The sequence below is a fragment of the Leguminivora glycinivorella genome, chromosome 1, assembly GCF_023078275.1.
Source record: "Leguminivora glycinivorella isolate SPB_JAAS2020 chromosome 1, LegGlyc_1.1, whole genome shotgun sequence".
NCBI classification, from domain to species: domain Eukaryota; kingdom Metazoa; phylum Arthropoda; class Insecta; order Lepidoptera; family Tortricidae; genus Leguminivora; species Leguminivora glycinivorella.
Window position 1 is genome coordinate 21,440,263 of NC_062971.1, and position 25,677 is coordinate 21,465,939.

The window sequence follows — 25,677 nt, forward strand, 5'->3', positions numbered from 1 at the left end:
GATACCATGCGAGATTCTTCTGTAGCCTGTTTCTTGTTAAATGGACATAGTAACTGTAACTACCTGATCATAATCGAAGACTTCAGGCACCGCATCCTGCAGGAAGGTGATGGGAGTGTTCTGTTGCGCGTTCTCCAGCACCTCGCCCACGTACTTGTCGCTGCGGAACCGCGGCGTTTCGTCGTTTACGTCAGTCACGATGACCGTGACCTCGGTGGTCGCGCTCGGCATGGGCGATACCATGCGAGATTCTTCTGTAGCCTGGTTGGAATGAAAATGTGAAGGAATCATAATTAATTTTTCACAGAGCACATAATAGAATCATGTTCTTGTCAATTCATTTTTAAGTAGGTATTAAGGATTCTGTTTCATGATTAATGTGTGATTTTAACGCATGTGGAACAGCTCGTAATAATATCTCAATTTCGCAGAACATTCATTTGAGCAGTTTGATGTGCTCAGTTTACTGCTTTCTGGAATATAGGTGTGAATTAATGTATAACTGTAAAGCTTATGTACATAATGTATATGATTCTGAGTAGGAAAAACATTAAATTTACCTATCTTGGAAAAAAAAAAGGTTCACGAAAATGCCCAAATTATACATTATAGTGTCAGAAACCAATACATTCATCCTGAGAATATAATTTAAAAAATTGTCGAAAACAATAATTGGAAAGCGTTTGATACACCAGAAGAAAATCATAATACTGTACCAATATCTCCAGGATGTAAGCTCCATTGCTGTTCCTTGGGTCTTCTCTGTCAAGCTGGCTGACTGTGTAGACAATGCCCGAGCTGCTGTCAATATCAAAGTGTTCCTCGCCGCCTGATATGATGCTGTATGAGATACGGTTGTTGATGCCTCTGTCACCATCAATGGCATGCACTGCAAAAAAAAGCACTTATTGTTCAATGTAGTTGCTTTTAAAATAAATGAATTTTTCAGAATGTCTAAGAGCTGGCCTGGTTGAGGAGCTTGGCCATGAACAATACTTAGAAATAATAGAAATATGTAATGACTTTGACTTTGATGAAGAAGCTGTAAGTCACACGTGAATAAAGAATGATAATGTTTTACTGCAACAACATAGTTAAACAGCAAACATTTATGAACTTTATGTAACTAGTTTTTGATTACAGACAAAATAAAGTTTTAAGTAAAAGCTACACATTTAAAACACACAACAATAAATAAAACTGTTTTTTCTGATCAAATCATGGTCTACTGATTTTAAAGTGCAACAAACTGTAGATAACACGCTTTTAATTCTAAATTTAAAACAGTAAGTATTCCTGCAAACCTTGTAAAACCGACGTCCCGACATCAGCATCTTCGCTAATCCTAGTCACAGGGCTGACCACCACAAACTCCGGCGGCTGATCTTCCACGTCCTGCACCTTCACTAGTATCGCGGCCGTGCCCGTGTTCACCCGGCCCTGGTTGGCCCGGTCTACGGCCAGCACCCGCAGTTGGTATAGCGACTTGCGCTCGTAGTCCAGTTGCTTGGTCAAACGGATAACACCTTTGCCATTCACAGTTTGGATCGCGAAGTTGTCAACGTCGCCGTCTAATTCTTGCAAATGGTATAGCACCTGAAATGTACCCGTTCCGTTGCTGAACTATATAAATTTCAAGCTTAAAAGTGAAACATTAACGAAAACAAATCTATCTAACGTAAACACAGAATTAAACTCTTTGAACGTAAACAACCAACCAACTGACGGAGATACTGTCAACGTGACTTTGACAACTTACAGACATTTTTTTTTATTGTGATAAGTAGATACAAGGTTAATTAAGCACGAGATATAAGTCTAAAATAAAATTAAAAATAAACTGAGTACATATATAGATCTTCTTCCTTTGGGTTCTGAAATAAGCGTAAGAAAAGGACAGTATGATTTTATCTATGTTTGCTCTGAGACAGTCTCTGGCTGAATCAGCATTTAGGAAGCTCAATAACCCTGGGTGTCGTAGACGATAGAGATTGTTTCTGGGTGATTCGAAACGTAGTTTTTTTAAGAATTTATGACATTTATGTAAATTATTTGTTTCTCAGTTCCGTTGATTGTTTAGTAGGTACTTAGTTGTCAATCCATACTAATATTATAAATGGGAAAGTGTGTGTGTCTGTTTGTTTGTCCGTCTTTCACGGCAAAACGGAGTGACGAATTGACGTGATTTTTTAACGGGAGATAGTTGAAGGGATGGGGTGTGACATAGGCTACTTTTTGTCTCGTTCTAACGCGAGCGAAGCTGACTGTTATGGCCGCTGTACACATATGGCCAACGGTTCCACCAGCCCTTTGTGAACCCCCTTGGCCAAGATAAGAGCCGCTGTTTACACATTGGCGAACCAATCACTTGGCATTGGCTCTTCATGAAATATGGACGTGGAATGGAAAAGGCTAGGAAATTCTAGATCATAGACGTTGACAGAAAAATTTGATTAAAAAATAATAACCCCGTAGTAAAATTAAATTATTTGAAATATTATGATAAGAACATTTATCTTTTTTAGGAAATACATTAAACATTTGCAAGGTTATTTTATTTCCTAAAATCTACACTATTATTGACATAGATAAACTTATTATTTTCGTAAATATTTCACTACCGTCCTCTCTGACGGCTGACGACCAACTGAATGAAGCGCCAACGTGTAAACGCAGTTGGCCATTGGCGCCAAGATCCTTTGATGTGTGGACAAAAAACCGACACCAATCGGTTGGCCGGCAAGCGCAAGCGCCAACTGCCAACTTACGGCCAAGTAGCCCTCTACACGCTTGGCCAAGGGGGTTGGTGGAACCGTTGGCCATGTGTGTACAGGGGCCAGGTTCGGGTCTCCCTGTTAGTTGTCTTTGTTTAAATGTTTAGTCCACAACCCCGTACACTGGATACCTATAATACGTTACCTATCGTTACAATCGTTTACGCTTCGTAAACGTATAGTAACGTAAAGTTAACGCTTCCTATAGTGGCGCGACGAGGTTTATGTTCGGTTACGAGCTTACTATATTAAGATATTTACTTGTCCATAAGCTCCTTCATCGAGGTCCGTCGCTTCAACTGTGGTGAGTATGCCAGGAGAAGCATCTTCTTTGACTGTGACTGCTGAGGGATACGGTTTAAATATGGGTTCGTTGTCATTGACGTCCTCGACTAATAGCAGGAAGCTTTGCGTGATGAAGTTTCCTTCCCCTAAATGGCCGTCCGTAAGCGTTAACACAAATGAATATTCATCACGTATCTAAAAAGGAAAACATGATAAATATTCTCGTTTTTTTTAGAAATCTGGTAAAGTTTTATCGAGTTCTAAGTTCGAGCTCTAAGTCAAACAAGTGGAAAATTTAAAATAATACAAACCTCTCTATCTAATTCCTTAATTAAATAAATATTAGCTTCGTTGGTTGTAATGGCCTCTATTCTTAAAATATTAGTACCAAGTTGATCTCTTATTCCAAATTTTAGTTCATCTCCGTCAGGGTCGATGCCCCTGAGACGGTATATTAAACTTCCTGTAATTAGAGTAATAACGGTTAATACAAATGTTGTAGTGAATACCACCACCACCACCATCAGATTATAGATTTCAATATAGTAAAAATGTTTAGCAAATAATGCAAAGTAAACGGTTTAGGACACAGACGAACCAACCTGACAAACCTAAGAGGTTTGTTTGAATAATTATTAATTAACAATATATGCAGAATTTATATTCTACCCTACTTGTCAGTGGGAACAGATTGAGTACCTATCGATGTTAAAATATACAAGTAGCTTCTCATAAGCTACTTAAATAGGTCCCTAAGTCAGCAACGCGTTAAAAGGCAGGATCAACACTATGGTTTCATGCTTGATGACTAATAACTATCGCTCGATAATCCGCGAGGGTGCAGGGTTTCCCTCTGTTAGGCCGCTGTTGTCCTGGTAACACCGTTGTACATTGCCCCTACGTATGCAATATCCGGGTGTCTATCCGTAACAGTAAACTACATTGAAACTTGAAAGCAATCAAAAGTTTGCAATAGCAAAACTTTGCAAATGTGGTATGCACAATAAGGGAAAAGTTTGACTAGTTGGTAATGCGAACTACCTAAGTGTTTGAAATTAAAACCTAAACTACATAATTACATTTTCATTTAATTAGGTAGATACTCAATTACTTATTAAATAAAAGTTTACTTCAAAAATTCCGTTGACACTTACCTACAGGAGTATCAGCGCCTTCCTTGAGCCTGACCACAATTTCCGACTGGCCCTCTATAAGAAACCTCGGAGGTCGGTTGGCTGAGACTCCAAGGACTAGTGACAGCCAAACCGCAACAATGCATTTTAACCTGACTCGGTTTGAGTAATCCCGCATTATCGAGTTTTTCGACGATCATCTGACTGCTTGGATCCTTATTCTTATATTAATTAGGTGCATTTTTTAATTGTTTTCCTCGGCGTACCGTGGGAAGACGCGTGACCGCGATAGAAAGTGTTGTCACCTCACGCCGTCGGACGATTTAATCTGCTTTACGTGCCGATGTTTACCTGCGAAAGACACAATCTTTGGTTAGTTCTAGTAGGTGTGTACAGTACATTTGAAAGTATTTTTTCTGATATTCTTTGCAGCATTTTCTTTCCTATATTACCAGGGTAGGTAATTATTTTCGGGATATATAAAGCTCCAATTGATTTTTTCTAACCCCCGGTTACCTTGACATTTTGACTTCCACTCCACTAGACAGCAATAGCAGCCAGATGAGCCAGCCTTAAGTTGAGTGGCATTCAAAATTTACATTTGGTTTAAATTTAATCGCAGTAGTAGGATACCCCCGTTACCAGCCCGGGTCTGGGGCCTGCTCCCAGGACCCCACCACCGCCCATCCATGGTCTTGCTAAACCTAAAAAAAAAAAAAAAAAAAAAAAAAAAAAAAAAAAAAAAAAAAAAAAAAAAAAAAAAAAAAAAAAAAACTAATAGCCCCCCATTTAGATTCATTGCGCTGGGTCTCGACGCTCTCAGAAGCCTCCTTCTAGTATTTACAGAATACGTTCTTTACACAATACACCTTGTGCACGACGGTCACAAAAGGATTACCGACCCTTTCTATTGTTCGATCTGGACTCGGCGCTAGACCATTGTTACCCTACCCAGCTACCTGGCAGTGTCATGCACACCTTTTCCTTGTGTCTCATACTGATAGGTATTTTATAATTAATTTTTAGTATAACTTTGTGATCATATGGATTGCGATTCTAACCTAACCTAACCTAATTAAAATACCTAACTTTTCCATTCGTAACCTAACCAAATTTAATTAAAACCTACTCTTAGTTAACCTAAGTAGTCTAGACTTACCTTTATGAAACCTAACTGAGTTTCACCTACTTTTATTTTTATTTCTATAAATGTAGGTATTTATGAAATGTATTATAATTACGTTTTAACTTAAGAACTTCTGAGTTACATTTAAGTTTATCCAAATACCTAAACTTAACGATCCTATCTAGCGTATCTTTCTTTTTCTCGAATATTTATGATATCTTATACCTATTTCTATCATACATCTCTTTGTTGTATTACCAAATTTGTACATATGATTAATAAGTCAATTTTTGATTACGTCTTAATAAAAGTTAATTTCCCATCTTATCAAACTTTTTTTTTTTTTTACATATATTTCAATGTTTTGTATCTGAATAAACCTCGGTAATTTTGTGAAGTTGCGTTTTTGCTTAATTGCTTTATTTATTGTACCTTCTTTGAATAATTTACTTACCTATGTCTATTATTATTTTTTATGACTTGTGTATTGTTTAAGAGAATGCATACTTTCAATAAACTTGTTAAGACGTGAGAAACTGAGAACCGGTTAAAACATGTTTAAGGCTAATTCTATGTGAATAAAAATGTCTTTTGTGCATTTTTAAAGATAATATATATTTATTGTTTCCGTTTATTTGAATAATTCGGGTTTTAGGTAAAGAGATCCTTCGACGAACATGTCAAGGCATGATACTTTGTATTCATATTTAACAAAGCATTAACTGGTGTAAACATGTTTTAGACTAACGCACCGGTAATTCTTGTGACTTGAATTTTTTATTGTAACAACTTAGTTGCTTTATTATAGATGTTTATTGTATTGTAAAATGACAAAAAGTTTATTGTTTGCGTTCAGGTATAAGATGAACTGGTTGAAACAAGATTTATGGTACGTTCCCCTGCTCTCTACCATATTACGAGTATAAAAGCCAAAGAGAATCGAGGCTGAATAAGTATTCCTGTAGAGGCAGCCTTCTGTACCAGAGCTCCTTGTATCTAGTGTGGTATATAGAGAAGTGGAGTGTGCGTTTAAAAGTGAAGTGTTTATAGACAGATCCAACAATGGACGTGAGTATGTTTTTCTTTTTAAATTACTGTAACCCATATTGCCTTTTTATAATATTGTTTCGTCTAGTGTTCTTTGTATTTAATTAATAGAATTGTTAATAGTGTTTAAAATATTGTCTTTCATTGTTTCAGTTCTCTGAAAATACTTTCAAGAACTATTACTACCCGGAAAATCAGGGTGATTCAACCGATGAGGAAGGTACAGCTGGTTTCAAAGTTAAGCAAGCCCTCGCAAAGAAACGTCCTGGAAATAATATTGACAGCTTCTTTGAACGACCTAAAAAGCAGTGTAAAACCTTGAAACGGTCTTCGAATGTAAGCAAAAGTTCGCCAGAAGGCGTGGCTAATTTATCATCTGGACAAGATGATGGGGCGTATTCATCTCACTTAATTAAAATAGAGATATATGATATGCAAACAATCAAAAACATCCCACCCACGGAACACTGGAAGCACGCGGACGTCAGACTGAAGTATTTTGCGTTGGAAGACGACTTGGAATTACAAAATACGCGAAATATTGTATATAATATTACAAAACAATTAGCTTCTAAGGACACATGTGTAAAATATTTTATAGATAATAAGAAACAGTGATAAATATAATTTTTAACGATAGCAGTAGGATAGTGTTAAAGTGTTTCACATTTCTTATCTTTCCTTTTTATGATTTAAGTAAATTTCCTTGTAAGATATTCTTTTGCATTGTTTCACATTAAAAATGACGAAAAGTGTTAAGTCGGTCCACTACATTTGTTAATATGTAATAACCCTCTTTGTTTTATAAAATGTATACTCTTTATTGAATTACTTAACGCAGAAACTCAATGTGGGGAGGCGGCCTCGTTTGACAATGGATTCTCTGAACTGTGATGTTTATGATGCGGAACTTATAAGACTCTGTGAAGTAATCGAACTAGATGAAGAGTTATATGAAGCCGCCCGACTTGTGAGCCAATGTCACGGAGAGACGTAAGTTATTTTCACTTAAAATATTCATGTTCCTGCATGTTCAAACCATTTAACGAATACCTGCTTCATGTTGAGTTTTAACTTGTTATGACCGGATCTTGTTTCTACTTGTAGCGATTATTCCATTACCTGCTGAACAATAGGATAGTTTTTTAACGAGGCGATACTTGATCTTATTGTTACGTTGATGGTAAGGTGGGAGAGCCCACATATATAAACGGGGTATCTGAGATTGTTATCATTCAGTGTTTTACCACCGTGCTTCAATAATTGTAATACTTATTTGTGACGTTCATTTCCAAAATGGTTTTTACTTACTATCATATTGGTCCCACTTTACCTCGTGACAAGATTGCACAATTAAGTAAAGAATTTATTTTAAAATGTTTCCATAACAGTATAAGGCTCTGGTACACAGAAAATAAGTTACCTTCTACATTAGTGGAAGATTTTGATATTAAACCATACTTTACACCATGTAGTGGTCATTATATCAACGATTCCAAGAAGAAAACTGTATCTGAAGATGTAATTGACGGTGTTTTAATGATGCAAGCCTATTGTCAGCAGTGTCGAAAAGATTTGAGTTAGTATAAATGAAGTAACATTTAAATATTTTTAATTATATCTCGCATCAGAGTATTTATAAATGTATATGTTTTCGTTGTTTTAGATCTTCTCAAATAGGAGGTGGATTGAAAAGGTCGGCTACAGTTTTAGAGACAGAAGAAGAAGAAGTATCTGTTAAGAAAAGTCGCCTAGCTGTTGAGCCTACATCATCAACGTCATCTAAACCAACCCCTTCTGTCATTGTAAGTACAAATAATAATGCTGAAATTGAATGTTCTGTATGTAAAAAGTTAGTGTCTAAAAGATATTTTAAAAATCATTTAAACAGTAATCTTCATAAAAATAATGTTATAAGATCTGACTTAGAATGGATTGATGTTCAATTAATTGAGAATGCGTTTAAGAATAGGGTGGCCACTTATAGAATACTACTTAATGAAAAAGTTTACCAACCTTTTACACCTGAAACTATTTTACAAAAGAATAGAGATAAAATCTTTGCATTATTGGATCGTTCCCTTGGTAATCATTTTGCATTGAAAGTTAACTTTATTCTAAATGCCGATTTTACACAAGAGAGCAAACAAATCAATAATACTTTTGATTTCCAACTATGTAACAATATTATTGATACTAGTAGCGACAAGGATGAAATTTTCGAGTCCGTGGTTAAGGATATATTAACAAAATTATCTAACTTTGAAAGAAAAGACAGTGGGTGGGGTTTAGTAAAATTTAACTATCTAGATGTTAATGTTAACAAATTTAATCCGTTGCGCGGTTCTTCTTATATTGAGTTACCACGAGATATTCAAAATAAAAAAGCAGTTATTAATGTAAAAAATAGTGATCAAGAATGTTTTAGATGGGCAGTATTGTCAGGATTATACCCCCCAACAAACCATCGTTCAAACTGTACTAAATCGTATATTGTTCATAAAAATAAATTGAATTTTAGAGATTTAACTTTTCCAATAAAATTGGGGGATATTCCAAAATTTGAAAATTATAATAATATGAGCATAAACGTTTTTGGAATTGAATACAATTCTCAAAATAAAAAACATGATATAGTAGGGCCATTGCATTTAACAAAGTGTAGAAAAGATATCCATTTGAACTTATTGTATATATCCAAAAATAGTAACGGACATTATTGCTTTATCAAAAACTTATCTAGATTAGTATCTAAGCAATTATCAAATACACAGCATGCTGTTCATATTTGCGATGGATGCTTATCCAACTTCACAACTCATGAAAATTTAATGAAACATCAAAGAAACGATTGTTTCCATGTTTGCACACATTTACCTTCAGAACAAGATAAAAAGAAAAACTGGTTCAATGAAAACGTTCCCACCAATGAAGTTACCTTCGATAATTACGAACGTAAATTAAGGGTGCCTTTTGTTGTTTATGCTGATTTTGAAGCCTTTTTAAACCCAATAGCAACACAGTCAAATAACCCTACAACATCTTCTACTACAAATATTCAAAAACATGAGGTATATAGTTTTGGATATTATATTAAGTGTTCTTATAATGATAAATTGTCTGTGTATAGAACATACAAAGGTAAAGATTGCACCCAGGTATTTATGAAGTACATAGAAAAAGATTTAAAAAGCATTTGTAAGAGGAATACTTTCGGAAAAACTCCATTGCCTTTATCCACTGAAAATAATAAACATATTGCTCAGAGTAGGACATGTTACATTTGTGATAGAAATTTAAATAGTGATTCTATCATTTCCTACAATTTCCATACTGGTCTTTACGAAGGCGTAGCACATACATTTTGTTCTGAAAAATACAAAGCACCTCAATTTATACCTGTATTTTTTCATAATTTGAGTAACTATGATAGTCATTTCATAGTACATGGACTTGGTTTGGTGGAAGGGGACATTGAATTGATTCCACAGAACAAAGAAAAATACATTTCATTTTCTAAGAAGTTACAAATAAATAATCGCACAATCAAATTGAGGTTTGTAGATTCACTTAAATTTATGCCCAGCAGTCTTGATAAACTAGCAAAAAACTTGTTTCCTAAACAATTTCATGAATTAAAATTGAATTTCACTTGTGAGGACGATTTTAAACGCTTATTACGAAAGGGTGTGTATCCGTATGAATACATGACATCATACGATTCTTTAAAGTTAACTGATCTTCCCTCTAAAGACAATTTTTTTAGTTCTTTGACTGATAGTCACATCTCAGAAGATGATTATAATCATGCAAAAGATGTTTGGTCCCACTTTCGTTGCAAAAATATGGGCGATTATTCCGATTTATACCTAAAAACAGATGTTTTGTTACTGGCTGACGTATTTGAAAATTTTAGAAACCTTTGTCTTAAGACCTATGGTTTAGATCCCGCTCATTATTATACTGCTCCAGGATTAAGTTGGGATGCAATGTTATTTACTACAAAAATAAAATTAGAACTCCTAACTGATATAGATAAAATATCATTCATTGCAAAAAATATTCGAGGTGGCATATCGCAATGTAGTAACAGATATGCGAAAGCTAATAATAAATTTATGGATGATTTTGATTCAAACATACCATCGTCCTATCTTATGTATTTTGATGCAAACAACCTTTACGGATGGGCTATGTCTCAATGTCTCCCTACAGGTAAATTTGAATGGGTTCATGTAGATACAGACTTCAATATAGCCGATGACGCTGATCATGGTTTCATATTAGAAGTTGACCTCGAATACCCTAACGAAATTCATGACTCACATTCAGATTTACCATTCTGTCCTGAAAACGTTTGTTTGGGTAATTGTAAAGAAAAAAAACTGATTCCTAATTTAAATAGAAAAACTAATTATGTAATTCATTATCGAAATCTAAAACAGTGTTTGAAGAATGGTTTGGTATTAAGTAAAATACATCGCATTCTTAAATTTCAGCAGTCTATGTGGTTAAAAAGTTACATAGATTTAAATACCCACATGAGATCGCTGGCATCATCTGATTTTGAAAAAGATTTTTTTAAACTAATGAACAATTCAGTGTTCGGTAAGACTATGGAAAATGTTGCAAAACGTGTAAACGTCAAATTATTAAATCACTGGGAAAATCGAGGGAAATCGCAAGGGGTTCAGTCTTTGATAGCTAGACCTGAGTTCCACAGTCTATCCATATTCTCAGAGAATTTAGTAGCTGTTCAATTGAAAAAAACTAAAGTCTTTTATAATAAACCGATTTATTTGGGGTTTTGTGTATTAGATATATCAAAAACTTTAATGTATGACTTTCACTACAACTACATGAAAATCAAATATCCTAACAAACTCAAACTTCTTTATACAGATACAGATAGTTTAATTTATCAAATTTTCACTAAAAATTTTTATGCAGATATAAAACAAGATCTTAATTTCTATTTTGATACATCTGACTATCCTCCTATCAATAAATATAATTTCCCACTTATAAATAAAAAGCGATTAGGATTTTTCAAAGATGAAAATAATGGTAGAATTTTAAAAGAGTTCGTTGGTCTAAAATCTAAAATGTATGCCTTAGATGTTGAAAAGTATGATGAGAATGATGACAAAAAAGGTAAATATGGTGTTTTATCAAAAGCTAAAGGAGTCAATGTATGTGTTACAAAGAAATTTACTCTAAATAATTTCAAAACATGTTTATTTAATAAAAATGTGCAACGTGCTCAAATGCTAAGATTTAAATCTATAAAACATGTAATATTCACTCAAAAAATTAATAAAATATCATTATCTCATGATGATACAAAACGTTACTTATTAGAAAACACTTGTGACACCCTTGCGTGGGGACATTGTAAAATAAAAAAATAATTTAAATTTTGTCATGTAAATGACTGTACGATCTAGCTATCGTACAGCGTAGGTATAGCATATACTGTAGCAATGTCTTTACGCAAATATGCGCACTCGCGCGACCTAGATTATTTATTCAACACGTGTAATTGCATTAAGTACCAAAATCAGTGCATTAAAGACTATGGTTAACAACAAACGTATGTGAGTTATTTATGGGTTCCTGGGATTCTGACAGTACCGTCAACTGGCGCGTACATGTTGGTCCTTCGAGCTTAGTGATGGTGTTCAGAGAAAGTTTAGTGTGGTTATCGTTTCAACTCGGTTGGCCTCCCACAAGCGGGTCTCACCAACTTAGTTGAGAGGACGTGGTATCGCACAATGGATTTCAAGAATACCTACTAAGGAACCGTGACAAGCTATTGAATTTGACATTTTGCATTCGGCATTTTATTGCTATTGACACTTGCATTATTGACATTGACATTTATAGTACTATTTAAGGTACTTTATGACATTGGGCATTTTATTGCTATTGACACTTGCATTATTGACATTGACATTTATAGTACTATTTAAGGTACTTTATGACATTGGGCATTTTATTGCTATTGACATTTGCATTATTGACATTGACATTTATAGTACTATTTAAGGTACTTTATGACATTTTGACATTTGACAAATCATACCTGCTTGAAGAGCCATGGATGATTACGATCGTATATTGCAACGTCAGAGGGAGATCATCGATGCTATTCAGCGAGTGGAAACGAACTTCAAGAAAGACTCTGACTTCAGGAAAACCGAAGAATACCTACGGACGAGAATTGGCGCCGTAGACACGTTATGGGAAGAATTTGAGAAGAATAACTTGAAGCTTCGTGACACACCTGACCAGACTGGGGAGTATTTTGTGGATAATGTGTACCAGCAAATGCAGGTTCGTACTGACAACATTCGTACGATGCTTTCAAATTACCGTTTCGGGGAGCCATCGACTCCTATTAAGGCCACAGATACTCAACAGCAGCAGCAAACTAGCAAACTTAACGAGCTTTTTAGTGAGCAGAAAACTAACTTCAGAGCTTTTCAAAGGATTTTGAACTACATTGACATTGACAAGATATCTGAGAAATGGGAAATGGAGGATGAACTTCGTAACCTTCAGACTCGATGGGACACTATTGACACTTTGCATCTGAAAATTGACAACTTGCTCCAGGGATCGGATAAGGATTACGAAGAAAGATACTCTGTGTATGAAAAGAAGTATCGACTGACAAAGAGGGCGCTAAACCAGAAAATTTCTGCTGCAACTCATCTACACAAGTCAACGCCGCAAATGGAGATACCTAACTTCTACGGTGACTACTCTCAATGGCCTACATTTATAGATTTGTATAAGACTGCAATCCATGACAACCCTGTGCTATCTAAAGCACAAAAAATGCAACATTTAAAGGGGAAGCTGAAAGGCGAGGCACTACGGCTCATTCAGCATCTCAGTGTGACTGCTGACAACTATCTCACTGCATGGGACTTGCTGTATCATCGCTACAACAATAATCAGTTACTCTTCACCCGGCAGATAGAGATATTTCTAAACCAACCTACACTGCACAAGCAAACTTCTCATGACATTAAAAAGCTGCATGACACTACTATGGAATGTGTACATGCCATACACAACCTTGGCATAGACACAACTATTTGGGACCCACTTCTTGTTCACCTTCTGGCTAAAAAGTTGGACCCATTGACACTAGCTGACTACAAGGAGTCTCGTAAAGCGCCGCGAGAGCTGCCGACTTTAGATGAATTCACCGCTTTCTTGGAAACGAAGTTCCTCGCACTGGAACCTATGAACAGGAAAGATCGAGAATCTGCAGGATCATCATCATGGTCATCTAATAAACAAGTGACATTCAAGCCCAAGGATACATTTTCCCCGGCCTACAAACGAACATCGTCCGGTAAACCAAGTTCATTCAACTTCAATAGTAATGCAATTTGCGTAGTATGCAATATAAACCATCCATTATACCAATTCAAGAAGTTTGAATTGATGTCACCGGACGAAAAATTGAAAACAGTTTCGAAACACGGAATGTGCAAAAACTGTCTCTTTGTACATGAGCGCAATGTATGCAATTCTACAAAAACATGCAAAATTTGCCATGAAAGGCATAATACTTTACTACATGACGCGATAAATGAACACGCCGGACAAATATCGCGGTCGCCGCCCGCCGCCGCTAAGCAACAACAGCGTCAGCAATATAACCGGGAATCGTCAAGTAATCACGTTGCGGACGACGATGGCGAAACTTTGTTGACAACTGTACAAATACGTGTACGAACGAATGACAACGGGTATGTGACCCTTCGGTGCCTTTTAGACCAAGGCTCACAGATTTCACTGATCAGTCAAGATGCTATGCACCGGCTAGGAATACCCCGCCAACAATTAAACGCATCCGTTACAGGAATTGGAAAAAGTACAAGAAAGGTTAAAGGGAAGGTCAGACTCGACTGCAAATCAATTCATGATGACTTCGCCTTCCATACCAATGCGTTAATTTTGCCGAAGCTTATCAATAACCTGCCTAGCAACTCATTTGAGAAACAAAACGATGAGCATATTCAACATTTACAACTGGCTGACCCAGACTACAATATTTCGAAACCGATTGACATTTTGCTTGATGTAAGGGTCTATTCTAGAATTATAATGGGAGGTCTCGTCAGAGGATCGGACCAGCAGCCCATTGCCCAACAGACTCTTTTGGGTTGGATCATTTCCGGCGGTGTAAACGCTACCTCTCTGCAATTACGTAACTGCAACGTCATAATTAATGACCTGCGAGCAATCGCCAACTACTGGGAGCTGGAAGAACTCAGCGGCCAGGACAGCACTGCAACTGAACAGGAACAATATTGTGAACAACTATACTCACAAACTACAAGACAGTTGCCTAATGGAAAATATGAAGTTAGGCTGCCCATGCAAGACAATTTTGAAGCTAAATTGGGTCAATCAAAATCAAAGGCTCTCGCCCAATTTCATCATCTAGAACAACGTTTGACAAGAAACCCCAAATTGCGAGAAAGCTACAAAAAGTTCATGGAAGAATACCTGGAATTGGGCCACATGGAAGAGTGTACGACTCGGCAGGAGCCCTCATGCTATCTCGCTCATCATGGGGTGCATAAGATGGACTCTACCACTACCAAATTGCGTGTGGTATTCAATGCTTCATCCCCCACAGCCTCAGGATACAGCTTAAATGATCTGATGGAATGTGGGCCCAAACTGCAACAAGATATTCAAGATCTCCTACTGAGGTGGAGAACATACAAAATCGTCTACACTGCAGACTGTGAAAAGATGTATCGGTGCATACTTATCCAGGAAGATCAACAACACCTGCAAAAGATACTGTGGAGAAATCATCCTCAAGATCTTCTAAAGGAATACAAACTCTGCACCCTGACTTACGGCATGAAAGCCGCCCCGTTCCTCGCACTAAGAACTATGGCTCAACTAGCCATCGATGACGCTGACAAATATCCCTTAGCCTCCAAGGTCATGCAGACGGATTTCTACGTTGATGACCTACTAAGTGGATGCAATAATATTGACGAAGCGCGAGAAACGCAGCAACAGCTCATTGACATGCTCCGTGGTGCTGGCATGAACCTAAGAAAATGGGCCAGCAACACACCTCAACTATTATCTAACTTATCACCTGACAAAATAAATCAATCTGCAATTGACATTACAAATGACATGAAATCAACAAAGGCGCTCGGATTACAATGGAGTTCGCTTACCGACACCTTTACGTTTCATTACAAACATAAACAATCGAACTCTGATAAATGCACAAAACGGATATTGCTATCCGAAATATCCCGAATATTTGACCCTCTCGGATGGCTTTCACCCGTAACCATCAGAGCTAAACTATTATTCCAAAAGGTTTGGCTCACCGGGACTGACTGGGATCAAGAAGTGCCACAAGATAATCAGCAAGAATGGTCCAGAATTCGTGATGACTTACTCAACATTGACAAACTGACAATACCCCGATGGATCGGAGACACCACACAGGCGCTTGCAGTCCATGGCTTTTGCGACGCTTCGGAAAAGGTCTACGCATGTGTTATCTATCTTAAATCCATCAATGACAGAGGAGAAATTACGACACGAATCATTGCTTCGAAAGCGAAACTTGCACCGAACAAGAAGCCACTGACATTGCCTAAACTGGAACTTTCGGGAGCTCTCCTATTATCTAAACTAATGGCAAAGATCCTTAAAACACTGCCAAATGCATCCATACCTATTTACGGGTGGTGTGACTCACTTGTCACATTGGGATGGTTAAAAGGAAACCCATCGCGCTGGAAGACATTTGTAGCCAATCGGGTAACCGAAATCCTTGACATTATGCCCTACACATGCTGGAGACATGTAAGCTCGCAGAATAACGCCGCAGACTGTGCGACGCGAGGCATCTCTACTACTCAGTTGACAACACATGCTCTATGGTGGGAAGGGCCTCACTTCATAAAAAGGGAAATTCCTGACAATGTTGACAAAATTGCATTACCCCAATGTGAGGCCAAACAACAAAAGAAGACCTGTCTAGTCCTGGCAACATCTTCAACTATTGAAGATTTATTGGAAAAACACAGCTCACTGTCCCGCATAGTACGAATCATATGTTACGTATCACGTTTCATAACAAACCTACGACATCGCGTGACGTATGCGCAGCCGGCTACGTCGGGCGAACATGACTCCCTAGGCGTTTTGCAAAACAAACCTATATACACGAACTACTTGACAACTAAGGAAATTGAAAATGCATACAATATTATGGCAAAAGTAGTACAGCGGCAAGAGTTTGACAAAGATATAACTGACATCGTGCTCATCAAGGAAGACTTTTTACCACCCGCGAAGTGGGCCATGGGTCGTGTGACAGACGTACATCACGACAAGGACGGATACGTCCGTGTTGTTACGCTAAAAACAAAAGGAAGAGAAATCCAAAGACCCGTGGTCAAAATAGCTCCGTTGCCTATTCAAAAGTCAGAACAAACCAGTCCCATAGATCCTGACATGAAATCTGACTCCGACCCACCAAAAACGCATAAACGAGCACAAGGCAATAAACAATGTTTTATAACATCGATGTTACTGTTATTAATGACATGTGTGCTACCGGCTACCGCCCAGACACTCCATATTGACAAGATACAAACCAACAACTCGCTTTATTTTGACAAAATTGCAGACATAAGGATCATACAGGACGAGTGGAAGATGGTCGCATTTTACAACATGACGACATATTGGGATAGCATATGTTCAATCGAAAAGTACATTCAACTTATAAAAACAAAATGCAACAATGACTACACATGTGCTCCAATTATTGCACAATTCGAACACGAGTTAAATGAACTGCGTCACTACAACGATTTGCTGACAAGTCACCCTAACACAAACCGCCAACGAAGAGGTCTAGCCAATGGAGTCGGCTATTTAGCTAATACCTTATTTGGCGTACTTGATGATCGATTTGCAGAAAAATATGAAAAGGATATTGACACAATTACGAAGCGAGAAGATCACATTTTCAACTTGTACAAAAACCAGACATCCATACTTGAAGCTCACGACAATATTCTCAAACGCAACGAGATTATCATGAAAAATCAATTTGACTCAATTGCAAAAACCGTCCATAATCTAATCGAAGATGTGAATCAAGCACAATCCACGAGTTTACGTTTACTGAACTCGTTCTCGCTACTTTCGTCTATGGTAGCGGCGGATGTCATCATCTCAAATTTAAGAAGAATTCAAGATACCCTAGTTGACACCGTCACTGACATATACCATGGTCGATTAAACGTGCATTTACTACCCCGATGCAACTCCAACAACAGTTAGAACTGATATCGGGGCATATACAGGATGACCTCACCATTCCAGTTGACAACGCTGAAGACCTGTACGGGTTGCTCCATATCCACGTAAAAGTGACTCGAAAGACCTTAATAATGGAGATACGCCTACCATTATTAAACCGTGAACAGTTCGAGTTAGACTCTATTATCGACCTTCCACGCAGAAACGGAGACAACGCCCTTTACATCTCAACAGCAACGAAATATATTGCAATCAACGTCAAGAAAGACACCATAATTCCAATGACAGAAACTGACATTCACGCATGCAGCGCTCACAAAAATGATAAAATGTTCTGTCCTTTAAATCACCCTGTATACACAATGAAAGTCGGTGAATCTATTTGTGACATGCAATTGCTATTAAACAACAATAACAAACCTTATTGCCAAGCGACAGCCAAGAAATGCGCTGACAGGTGGATCAAATTACATGCACAGGACACCTGGCTGTATTCCTACTGCCAAGAGCACCCAATACGCGTGATATGTGATAACGGCGTATCCACTGAGACATTGATCGACACGGGTTTGGTCACAATTCCTGCAGGGTGCGCTATGAGAGGAAAATCCTTCGTCATACATTCACAACATGATTACAAGAGTCAAATGTTTGTGCAAGACTTGTACATGGAAATTCCGAAAATATCACCGATCAATGACGTAATAAAAACATCCTTATCGAAAGATGTTCCTATTTTAACAGAAGATCATAACGAAGAATTTCTTGACATAAGCCAGAAATTAACGGCCATTAAAGAAGCACATTTGGACACATTTGATAGAAATGACACCACACATTACGTCATAATCTACATTGCATTGGGAATTACTTCAACCATAACTATTATACTTGCTATCTGCAAATTGAAACGCAAGTCGACGCCTACTCAACCTGACACCCCACTGCAAGCAGTACTATCACTGACCCCTGCGGCCGTTCCTGCGACGACGAGCACGGCGCCTCAGCGAGCGACGTCCTTCTCGGACATCCCAATGACACCACAGCAGAGACGAAAAGTTAGCTTTAGGGACTTAAATGAAGAAACATAATCATTTATCTACCTCTTTTACAATGTTCACTACTATCTTTATAGCATTTCTTTGTTAAATTGACATATGGTTTTTACTCATTTATTTTACGTTTTTAATTTTGCATACTCTTAGGTTGCTTCTCGTTGTTTTGCTTTATAAGTGGCAGTATGTACGATCTAGCTATCGTACAGCGTAGGTATAGCATATACTGTAGCAATGTCTTTACGCAAATATGCGCACTCGCGCGACCTAGATTATTTATTCAACACGTGTAATTGCATTAAGTACCAAAATCAGTGCATTAAAGACTATGGTTAACAACAAACGTATGTGAGTTATTTATGGGTTCCTGGGATTCTGACAGTACCGTCAACTGGCGCGTACAATGACAGAACATTCAAATTCGAATTATTGTTTGTAATATATATTTTTTATGTAAATTTGAATAGTTAACTTAAATTTAATTGTAAATTATATTTTAATTAATTGTCTAATTTAACATTTATTCGTGTTTTGGCATAAGAATATTGTAAACATAGATTTATTGTTTTTTATGTTTAAATTTAAATTGGTGGTTGGGTATATAAAATGTAACAATAGATTATAAAGAAAAGTGTTAATATCAAAATAAATATACATATTTTTTATCAGGTTTTTTTTTTTTTTTTTACTCTACTTTAGTTTAAATAGTAATATGTTTATTGAATAGCACCATTTAATGTCTATCCGCATTCATATCAACACTGTTAAACATATTACAGCATTCAAAGATGATTCATTTTTATCATCCTTTCACTACCATTGTCGCAGGTCCCAGTGGGTGTGGCAAAACTCAATTTGTTACAAATTTTTTGAATAATACTAAAGAGATATGTAACATAGAATTTGATGAAATTATTTGGTGTTATGATGAAATGCAACCTCTTTATAATCTAGAAAATGTAAATTATAGTCAAGGAATACCAGATTTTTCAATTTTCGATGGGAAAAAACCTAAACTTCTAATAATAGATGATTTAATGAGAGAATCAGATGGACGAGTTGTTGATATTTTTACTAAAGGAAGTCATCATAGAAATTTAAGTGTTTTTTATATAACACAAAACATATTTCATCAAGGAAGAGGTCAACGTGATATTTCACTGAACACAAGCTACATTGTATTTTTTAAGAACCCTAGAGATAAAACTCAAATACGATACCTGTCACGACAAGTTTGTCCTGAAAACTCAAAATTCGTGGATGAAGCCTACAAAGATGCTACAAAGGATGCTCATGGTTACCTTATGATTGATCTGAAACAAAATACAAATGACATATGTCGTTTTAAAACAAAAATATTTCCATTTGATGGACATTGCACAGTGTATGTACCCAAAAAAGGATTTAAATATGATAAAAATCAACAAATTTTAGTCAGTTCTACATGATGCATGCAAGAGTAAACACATATAAACATTTATTAGAAGCATTGCACTTGCTTAAACCCAAATATCGTACTGCATTACTTAAATCTTGTGATGATGAAGAGATCAACATTATATGCGAGTGCATTTATAATGTTCTGAATGGGAAAATTCCTTTAGAAAAAAAGGAAAAAACAAAGTTAAAAAAGTACAAAGACATATTAAGGAAATTAGTTTCAAAAGGTAAACATAAATTAAGAAAAACGGTTATAATTCAAAAAGGAGGTGCCTTTTTACCTATTATTTTAGGAGCAGTTCTAAGTGCCTTAGTTAACTCTTTATCATAAATAAACAAAATGGAAAACACGAAAAAAATGTTATTAGTTGAATCGGACTTTATTGAAAAGTTGAAACGCAATGAGAACCCTCCTGAAAATTCCTCATCTCGGCTAGATGAAGAAATGCAAAAAATTCTCAAAAGTAAAATGAACGATCGTGAAAAATGGATGCTTTATTCTCAAGCATTGCAGCGGTTTCTACATTTTATTGAAACAGATCGAAAACCGTTTAAGATACCTATAGTAATGGAGGGGTTCGATCAATTCAACAAAGAAAGTAATGATATCATAAATTCAAAGATACCCAAAAAGGAGGAGACAGAATATAAGGAATCAGCGAAAGGTGATGTAACTGAGATAGCTGCACCATCTTTGTTTAACACGACACCTGGTGAAATAAATCAAGAATCAATGCCGATCAGTCCATCAAAAATAATAGAGATATTACCTAAATCTTATGAAAAAAAAAGCTAGAACGCTATTAGATTACATTGTTTTAAGTAAACCTAAAATTTGGTGGAAGCAGACTGGTGAAGTTGTTATAAACAACCAGACTATTCAAAATAGCAATATTACCGATTTGGTGAGCGACACGGTTAGATGTCTTAAACGTCCTAAACCAATTGGGTGGGAAGTGTTTGCTTTACTTTTAAAAGATATCAAAGTTCCTAAGTCATGCATTGGTAATCCTACAAATTTAGCATTTATTAATGACACTCCTTTGATTGAGCCCTTTACCCCCTCTACTTCTATAAGAACACGAGCCTCGTTAGATAAAGAAAACAACACATCTACTCCTCTTACTACACGAGTACAAAAATCATCTGCAAAAACTATAAATTGGGAAAGATGGACTCCTTATTAGATATTAACAGAATCTACTATGATATCTCTCATCCCGCTGGTTATAGCAGTTTAAATAATTTAACAAAGGAAATGAAAGGTCAAATGAATAAAGAAGATGTAAAAAAATGGTTACAATCTCAAGACACGTATACACTACATAAACCTGTTCACAGGCGGTTTACTAGAAATAGATACATTCTATCTAACTTTAATGAACTTTGGCAAGCTGATTTGAGTGACATGAGTACATATAGTCAATTTAATGATGGTTACAAATATATTCTTTGTGTTATCGATGTATTCAGTAAATATGCTTTTGCAAGAGCCATGAAGAAGAAGGATTCAGCAACAGTTAAACATTGTTTTGAAAGCATATTTACTGAAGCCAACTCAGTTCCTCGTCATATCCAATCTGATAAAGGTACGGAATTCGTTTCAAAGGTGGTAAGAGATTATTTCAAAAGTAAAAATATTAATTATTATACCACTAATAACCCTGATATTAAAGCAAGTATAGTAGAAAGGTTCCAGAGAACTCTTAAAACGAAAATGTGGCGTTACTTCACTCATAAGAATACATATAATTACATAAATGTTCTACAAGATCTTCTTTATTCTTACAACCACAGCTATCATTCAAGCATAAAAATGTGTCCAGTTGATGTTAACTCTAATAATATTATGACTGTTTGGTGTAATTTATATGATCGCAATACAGATAGACAAATCTCACTAGAAACTGCAAAACTAAACGTAGGAGATCATGTTAGAATCACTAAATACAAACATATATTTCAAAAAGGTTACGAAAGTAATTGGAGTGATGAAATATTTATAATTAATTCAATTATTAAAAGATCTCCTCGGATTGTTTATACACTAAGGGATTTGGAAGGCGAACGCATAATTGGGACGTTCTATTCAAAAGAATTACAAAAAGTAACTTACCTCCCCTCCAACGAGTATAAAATTGATAAAATATTACGTTCACGTCGAGTTGCTGGCAGAAAGGAAATACTAGTGAAGTGGCAAGGTTATCCTAATAAATTTAATTCTTGGATACCTGAATCAAGCTTAAAGAAAATATGAGTGATAATAGCTTTTATTTAACTTTGTTAAGTAATAGTTCATCCGATTATTACACAGATAATACGACTGCACATTTTTTAACAAAATTACCAAAGACCATTAAATTGGATGGAGAATGGGTAGTTGGTTTGGTGGAATTTCAATACCCTTGTTCTATGTATAATGTACAAGAGCATGAAAACATAATTTATATAAAGAAAAAAGTGTTTTCGCCTGCTGACAAGACTTCAAAAATTGTGGATATAAAAACTCATATACCAGCCACTACTTACGATAATATAGATCACTTTCTTCAAGCGTTTAATGAAAACCCTCAGTTAAAAAATAATGTAAAATTTCGTTATGATGAACTAACAAAAATGATAGGAGTAACAACATCAAATAAAGATATCACTTCTATCATAACAACCCCAATACTAAGTCTTCAAATGGGTTTTAAACCAAGAACAAATTTGAAACAAATCACATTGGGAAAAAACCCAGCAAATTTATGTTTAGGTTTACCATCTCAAATATTTGTTTATACAGATATCATTCATCCACAAGTAGTTGGAGATGTTATAACATCGTTACTTAGAATAATACCTTTAGATCCAACTAAGTTCATTTATGGAGCTTATAAAACACATATTTTCTCACCTGCTCACTATGTACCAGTTTTACGAAGAGAGTTTGATACAATTGAAATAGATATAAGAACAACAACCGGTGTTAGAGTACCATTTCAATTTGGGTCTTCTTGCGTGAAACTACACTTTCAACGTGTAAAATGATGTATAACAGATCATCAACCTCTTGTCCTTACGAACATTATTATTCACACCAAGCCGGCTCTGGTGTAGGAATTGTCTATAAGGGAGTTCCATATCAAAGAGGACATGGTATAGGCAGTTTTTTGGGAGGCCTATTTAGATCCGTACTCCCTTTATTATCTAGTGGTTTAAGAACCATTGGAAAAGAAACTTTAGGAGCAGGAGTTGGACTCTTATCTGATATGGTAAATGCTCGCCCTATAGACAGTTCCATACGATCACGATTCAAGGAAGCAAGTGCAAACCTGAAAAGAAAGGCCGATGAAAAAATTGATTCCCTTATGTCAGGATCTGGGTATAAAATGTCCAATAAAAGAAGGGAACCGCTCATTGCTCTAAAAGCATCGCGACGAAGAGGAAGTAAAAAAAATAAAAAAGATATAAATAACGATATATTTTCAAACTAAATAATGTCATTTTTACATAATCATTCATGTGAGTGTGCGAAATCTGAATTAGATATATTTGCCCTTCCATCAACTCAAACAAGCATTGAAAGCGGACAGTGGATTCATTATAAACCAATTTCATCTTTAAGCGATGACGGTCCAATCGAATTTCAAGTACCTGGATCAGGTGATGACTACATAGATCTATCACACACAATGATACACATTACTGCTAAAGTGTTGAACCAAGATGGTACTAAATTAAAAGCAGATGCTGCAGTTGGACCCACCAATAACTGGTTACATTCTCTTTTAATCAACTTGATGTATATTTAAATCAAAAACTCATATCACCACCAAACAATACATATGCCTACCGTGCTTATATGGAAAATCTTCTCAACTACGGACCAGCAGCCAAAACAACTCATCTTACTTGTGGATTGTGGTATGAAGATACGCCGGGCTATATGGATACTGTTGACGTTAACAACAAAGGGTTTAACAAAAGGCTGGAATTTATCAAGGAGAGTAAGGAAGTAGAAATGATTGGTCATTTACATGGTGATATATTTAATCAAGAGAAATTCTTAATAAATGGTGTAGAACTACGTATTAAGTTAGTTCGCTCAAAAGAATCATTCAATCTTATTTGCCACCAAGATAAAAAATTCAAAGTACAAATAATGGATGCCAGCCTCATTGTAAGGAGAACGAGAATCAATCCTAGTGTTTTGTTAGCCCATCAAAAAGTATTAGCCACAACAACTGCGAAGTACCCCATTACGAGGGCAGAAGTTAAGGTTCTCACAATACCGACGGGGGTTCAGGGTAAAACATTAGATAATATATTTCTCGGACAAATTCCTAAAAGATGTATTATTGGATTTGTATCAAATTCAGGTTTTAATGGTAATTTAGCATTAAATCCGTTTAATTTTCAACATTATAATATGAATTCATTTAGTTTGTTCGTAGATGGTCATGAAGTTCCTTCTAAAACATTACAACCTTCATTTAGTTCTGGTACAATAGCAGCAGCATATCACACTCTATTTTCTGGAACTGGTATTCATTTCCATAACGAGGGTAATGGAATAAGCAGAACAGATTTTGGTCAAGGTTATTGTTTATTGTGTTTTGATTTAACTCCTGATTTATCTGCTAATTCAACTTCACACTGGAATCTTGTTAGACATGGTAGCGTTCGGATAGAAGTACGTTTTGATTCCGCTCTAACTAGTACCATTAACTGTATTGTGTATGCAGAATTTGATAATATAATTGAAATAAATAAAAATCGTGATGTATCTGTAGATTACAATAGTTAAGAAACATATAAATACCCCGTTCTCTTTAATTTATTTTATTTGGAATTCATCATTGTTTGCATGATCATCAATAATTTGTATATGTTACTTAACTATGGATACTAAAGAAATTCAATTTTGTATGAGGAAACTAAACCCATTGTTTAATTCAAATGTTTTTGCTGCCAACAAAATACCTATTCGGGTTAATCTACCTACCTTTATTGTCAGTAATTTGGACCCTGATTCAAAACCGGGTTCCCATTGGGTTGCTATACACATTGATGTAAATGGTGTAGGTGAATATTTTGACTCCTTTGGCAGGAAACCTTCCGGTTATCATAAGTCATTTCTAGATAGAAATACGAGACGGTGGTTTTACAATAATAAATCACTTCAAAACCATTTCACTTCTGTTTGTGGTGAATATTGTTTAGTTTATTTGTATTTTAAGTTTCATGGAAAATCTATGAAACATATGCTTAACTTGTTTTCTGATAATTCTTTATGTAATGATCTAGTATTACGAAATATGTTTAAGACCTTTTTTGTGAAATAAATAAAAATACGTGTACTGGTAATAATGATTTTTATTTTTAATTCTCACATAGTTACCTTTATAAAACTACAGACATTTGACACCATTTTATTTCTTATTTATTTTGTTTGGAATGTGAAACAATGCAAAAGAATATCTTACAAGGAA

The 25,677-nt window shown here is 35.8% G+C and overlaps 1 protein-coding gene across 1 annotated transcript in view; it reads right to left on the reverse strand.

Annotated features, from left to right (window-relative positions):
* The window catches only part of LOC125225932 (cadherin-23), a 70,015-nt gene that overhangs the window by 26,254 nt on the left and 18,084 nt on the right, over positions 1 to 25,677 (reverse strand). Inside the window, 6 exon segments of the mRNA XM_048129768.1 lie at positions 64 to 261; positions 717 to 889; positions 1,305 to 1,596; positions 3,036 to 3,254; positions 3,371 to 3,522; positions 4,214 to 4,543. Coding sequence (XP_047985725.1) covers positions 64 to 261; positions 717 to 889; positions 1,305 to 1,596; positions 3,036 to 3,254; positions 3,371 to 3,522; positions 4,214 to 4,370 — 1,191 coding nt within the window. The 5' untranslated portion in view covers positions 4,371 to 4,543.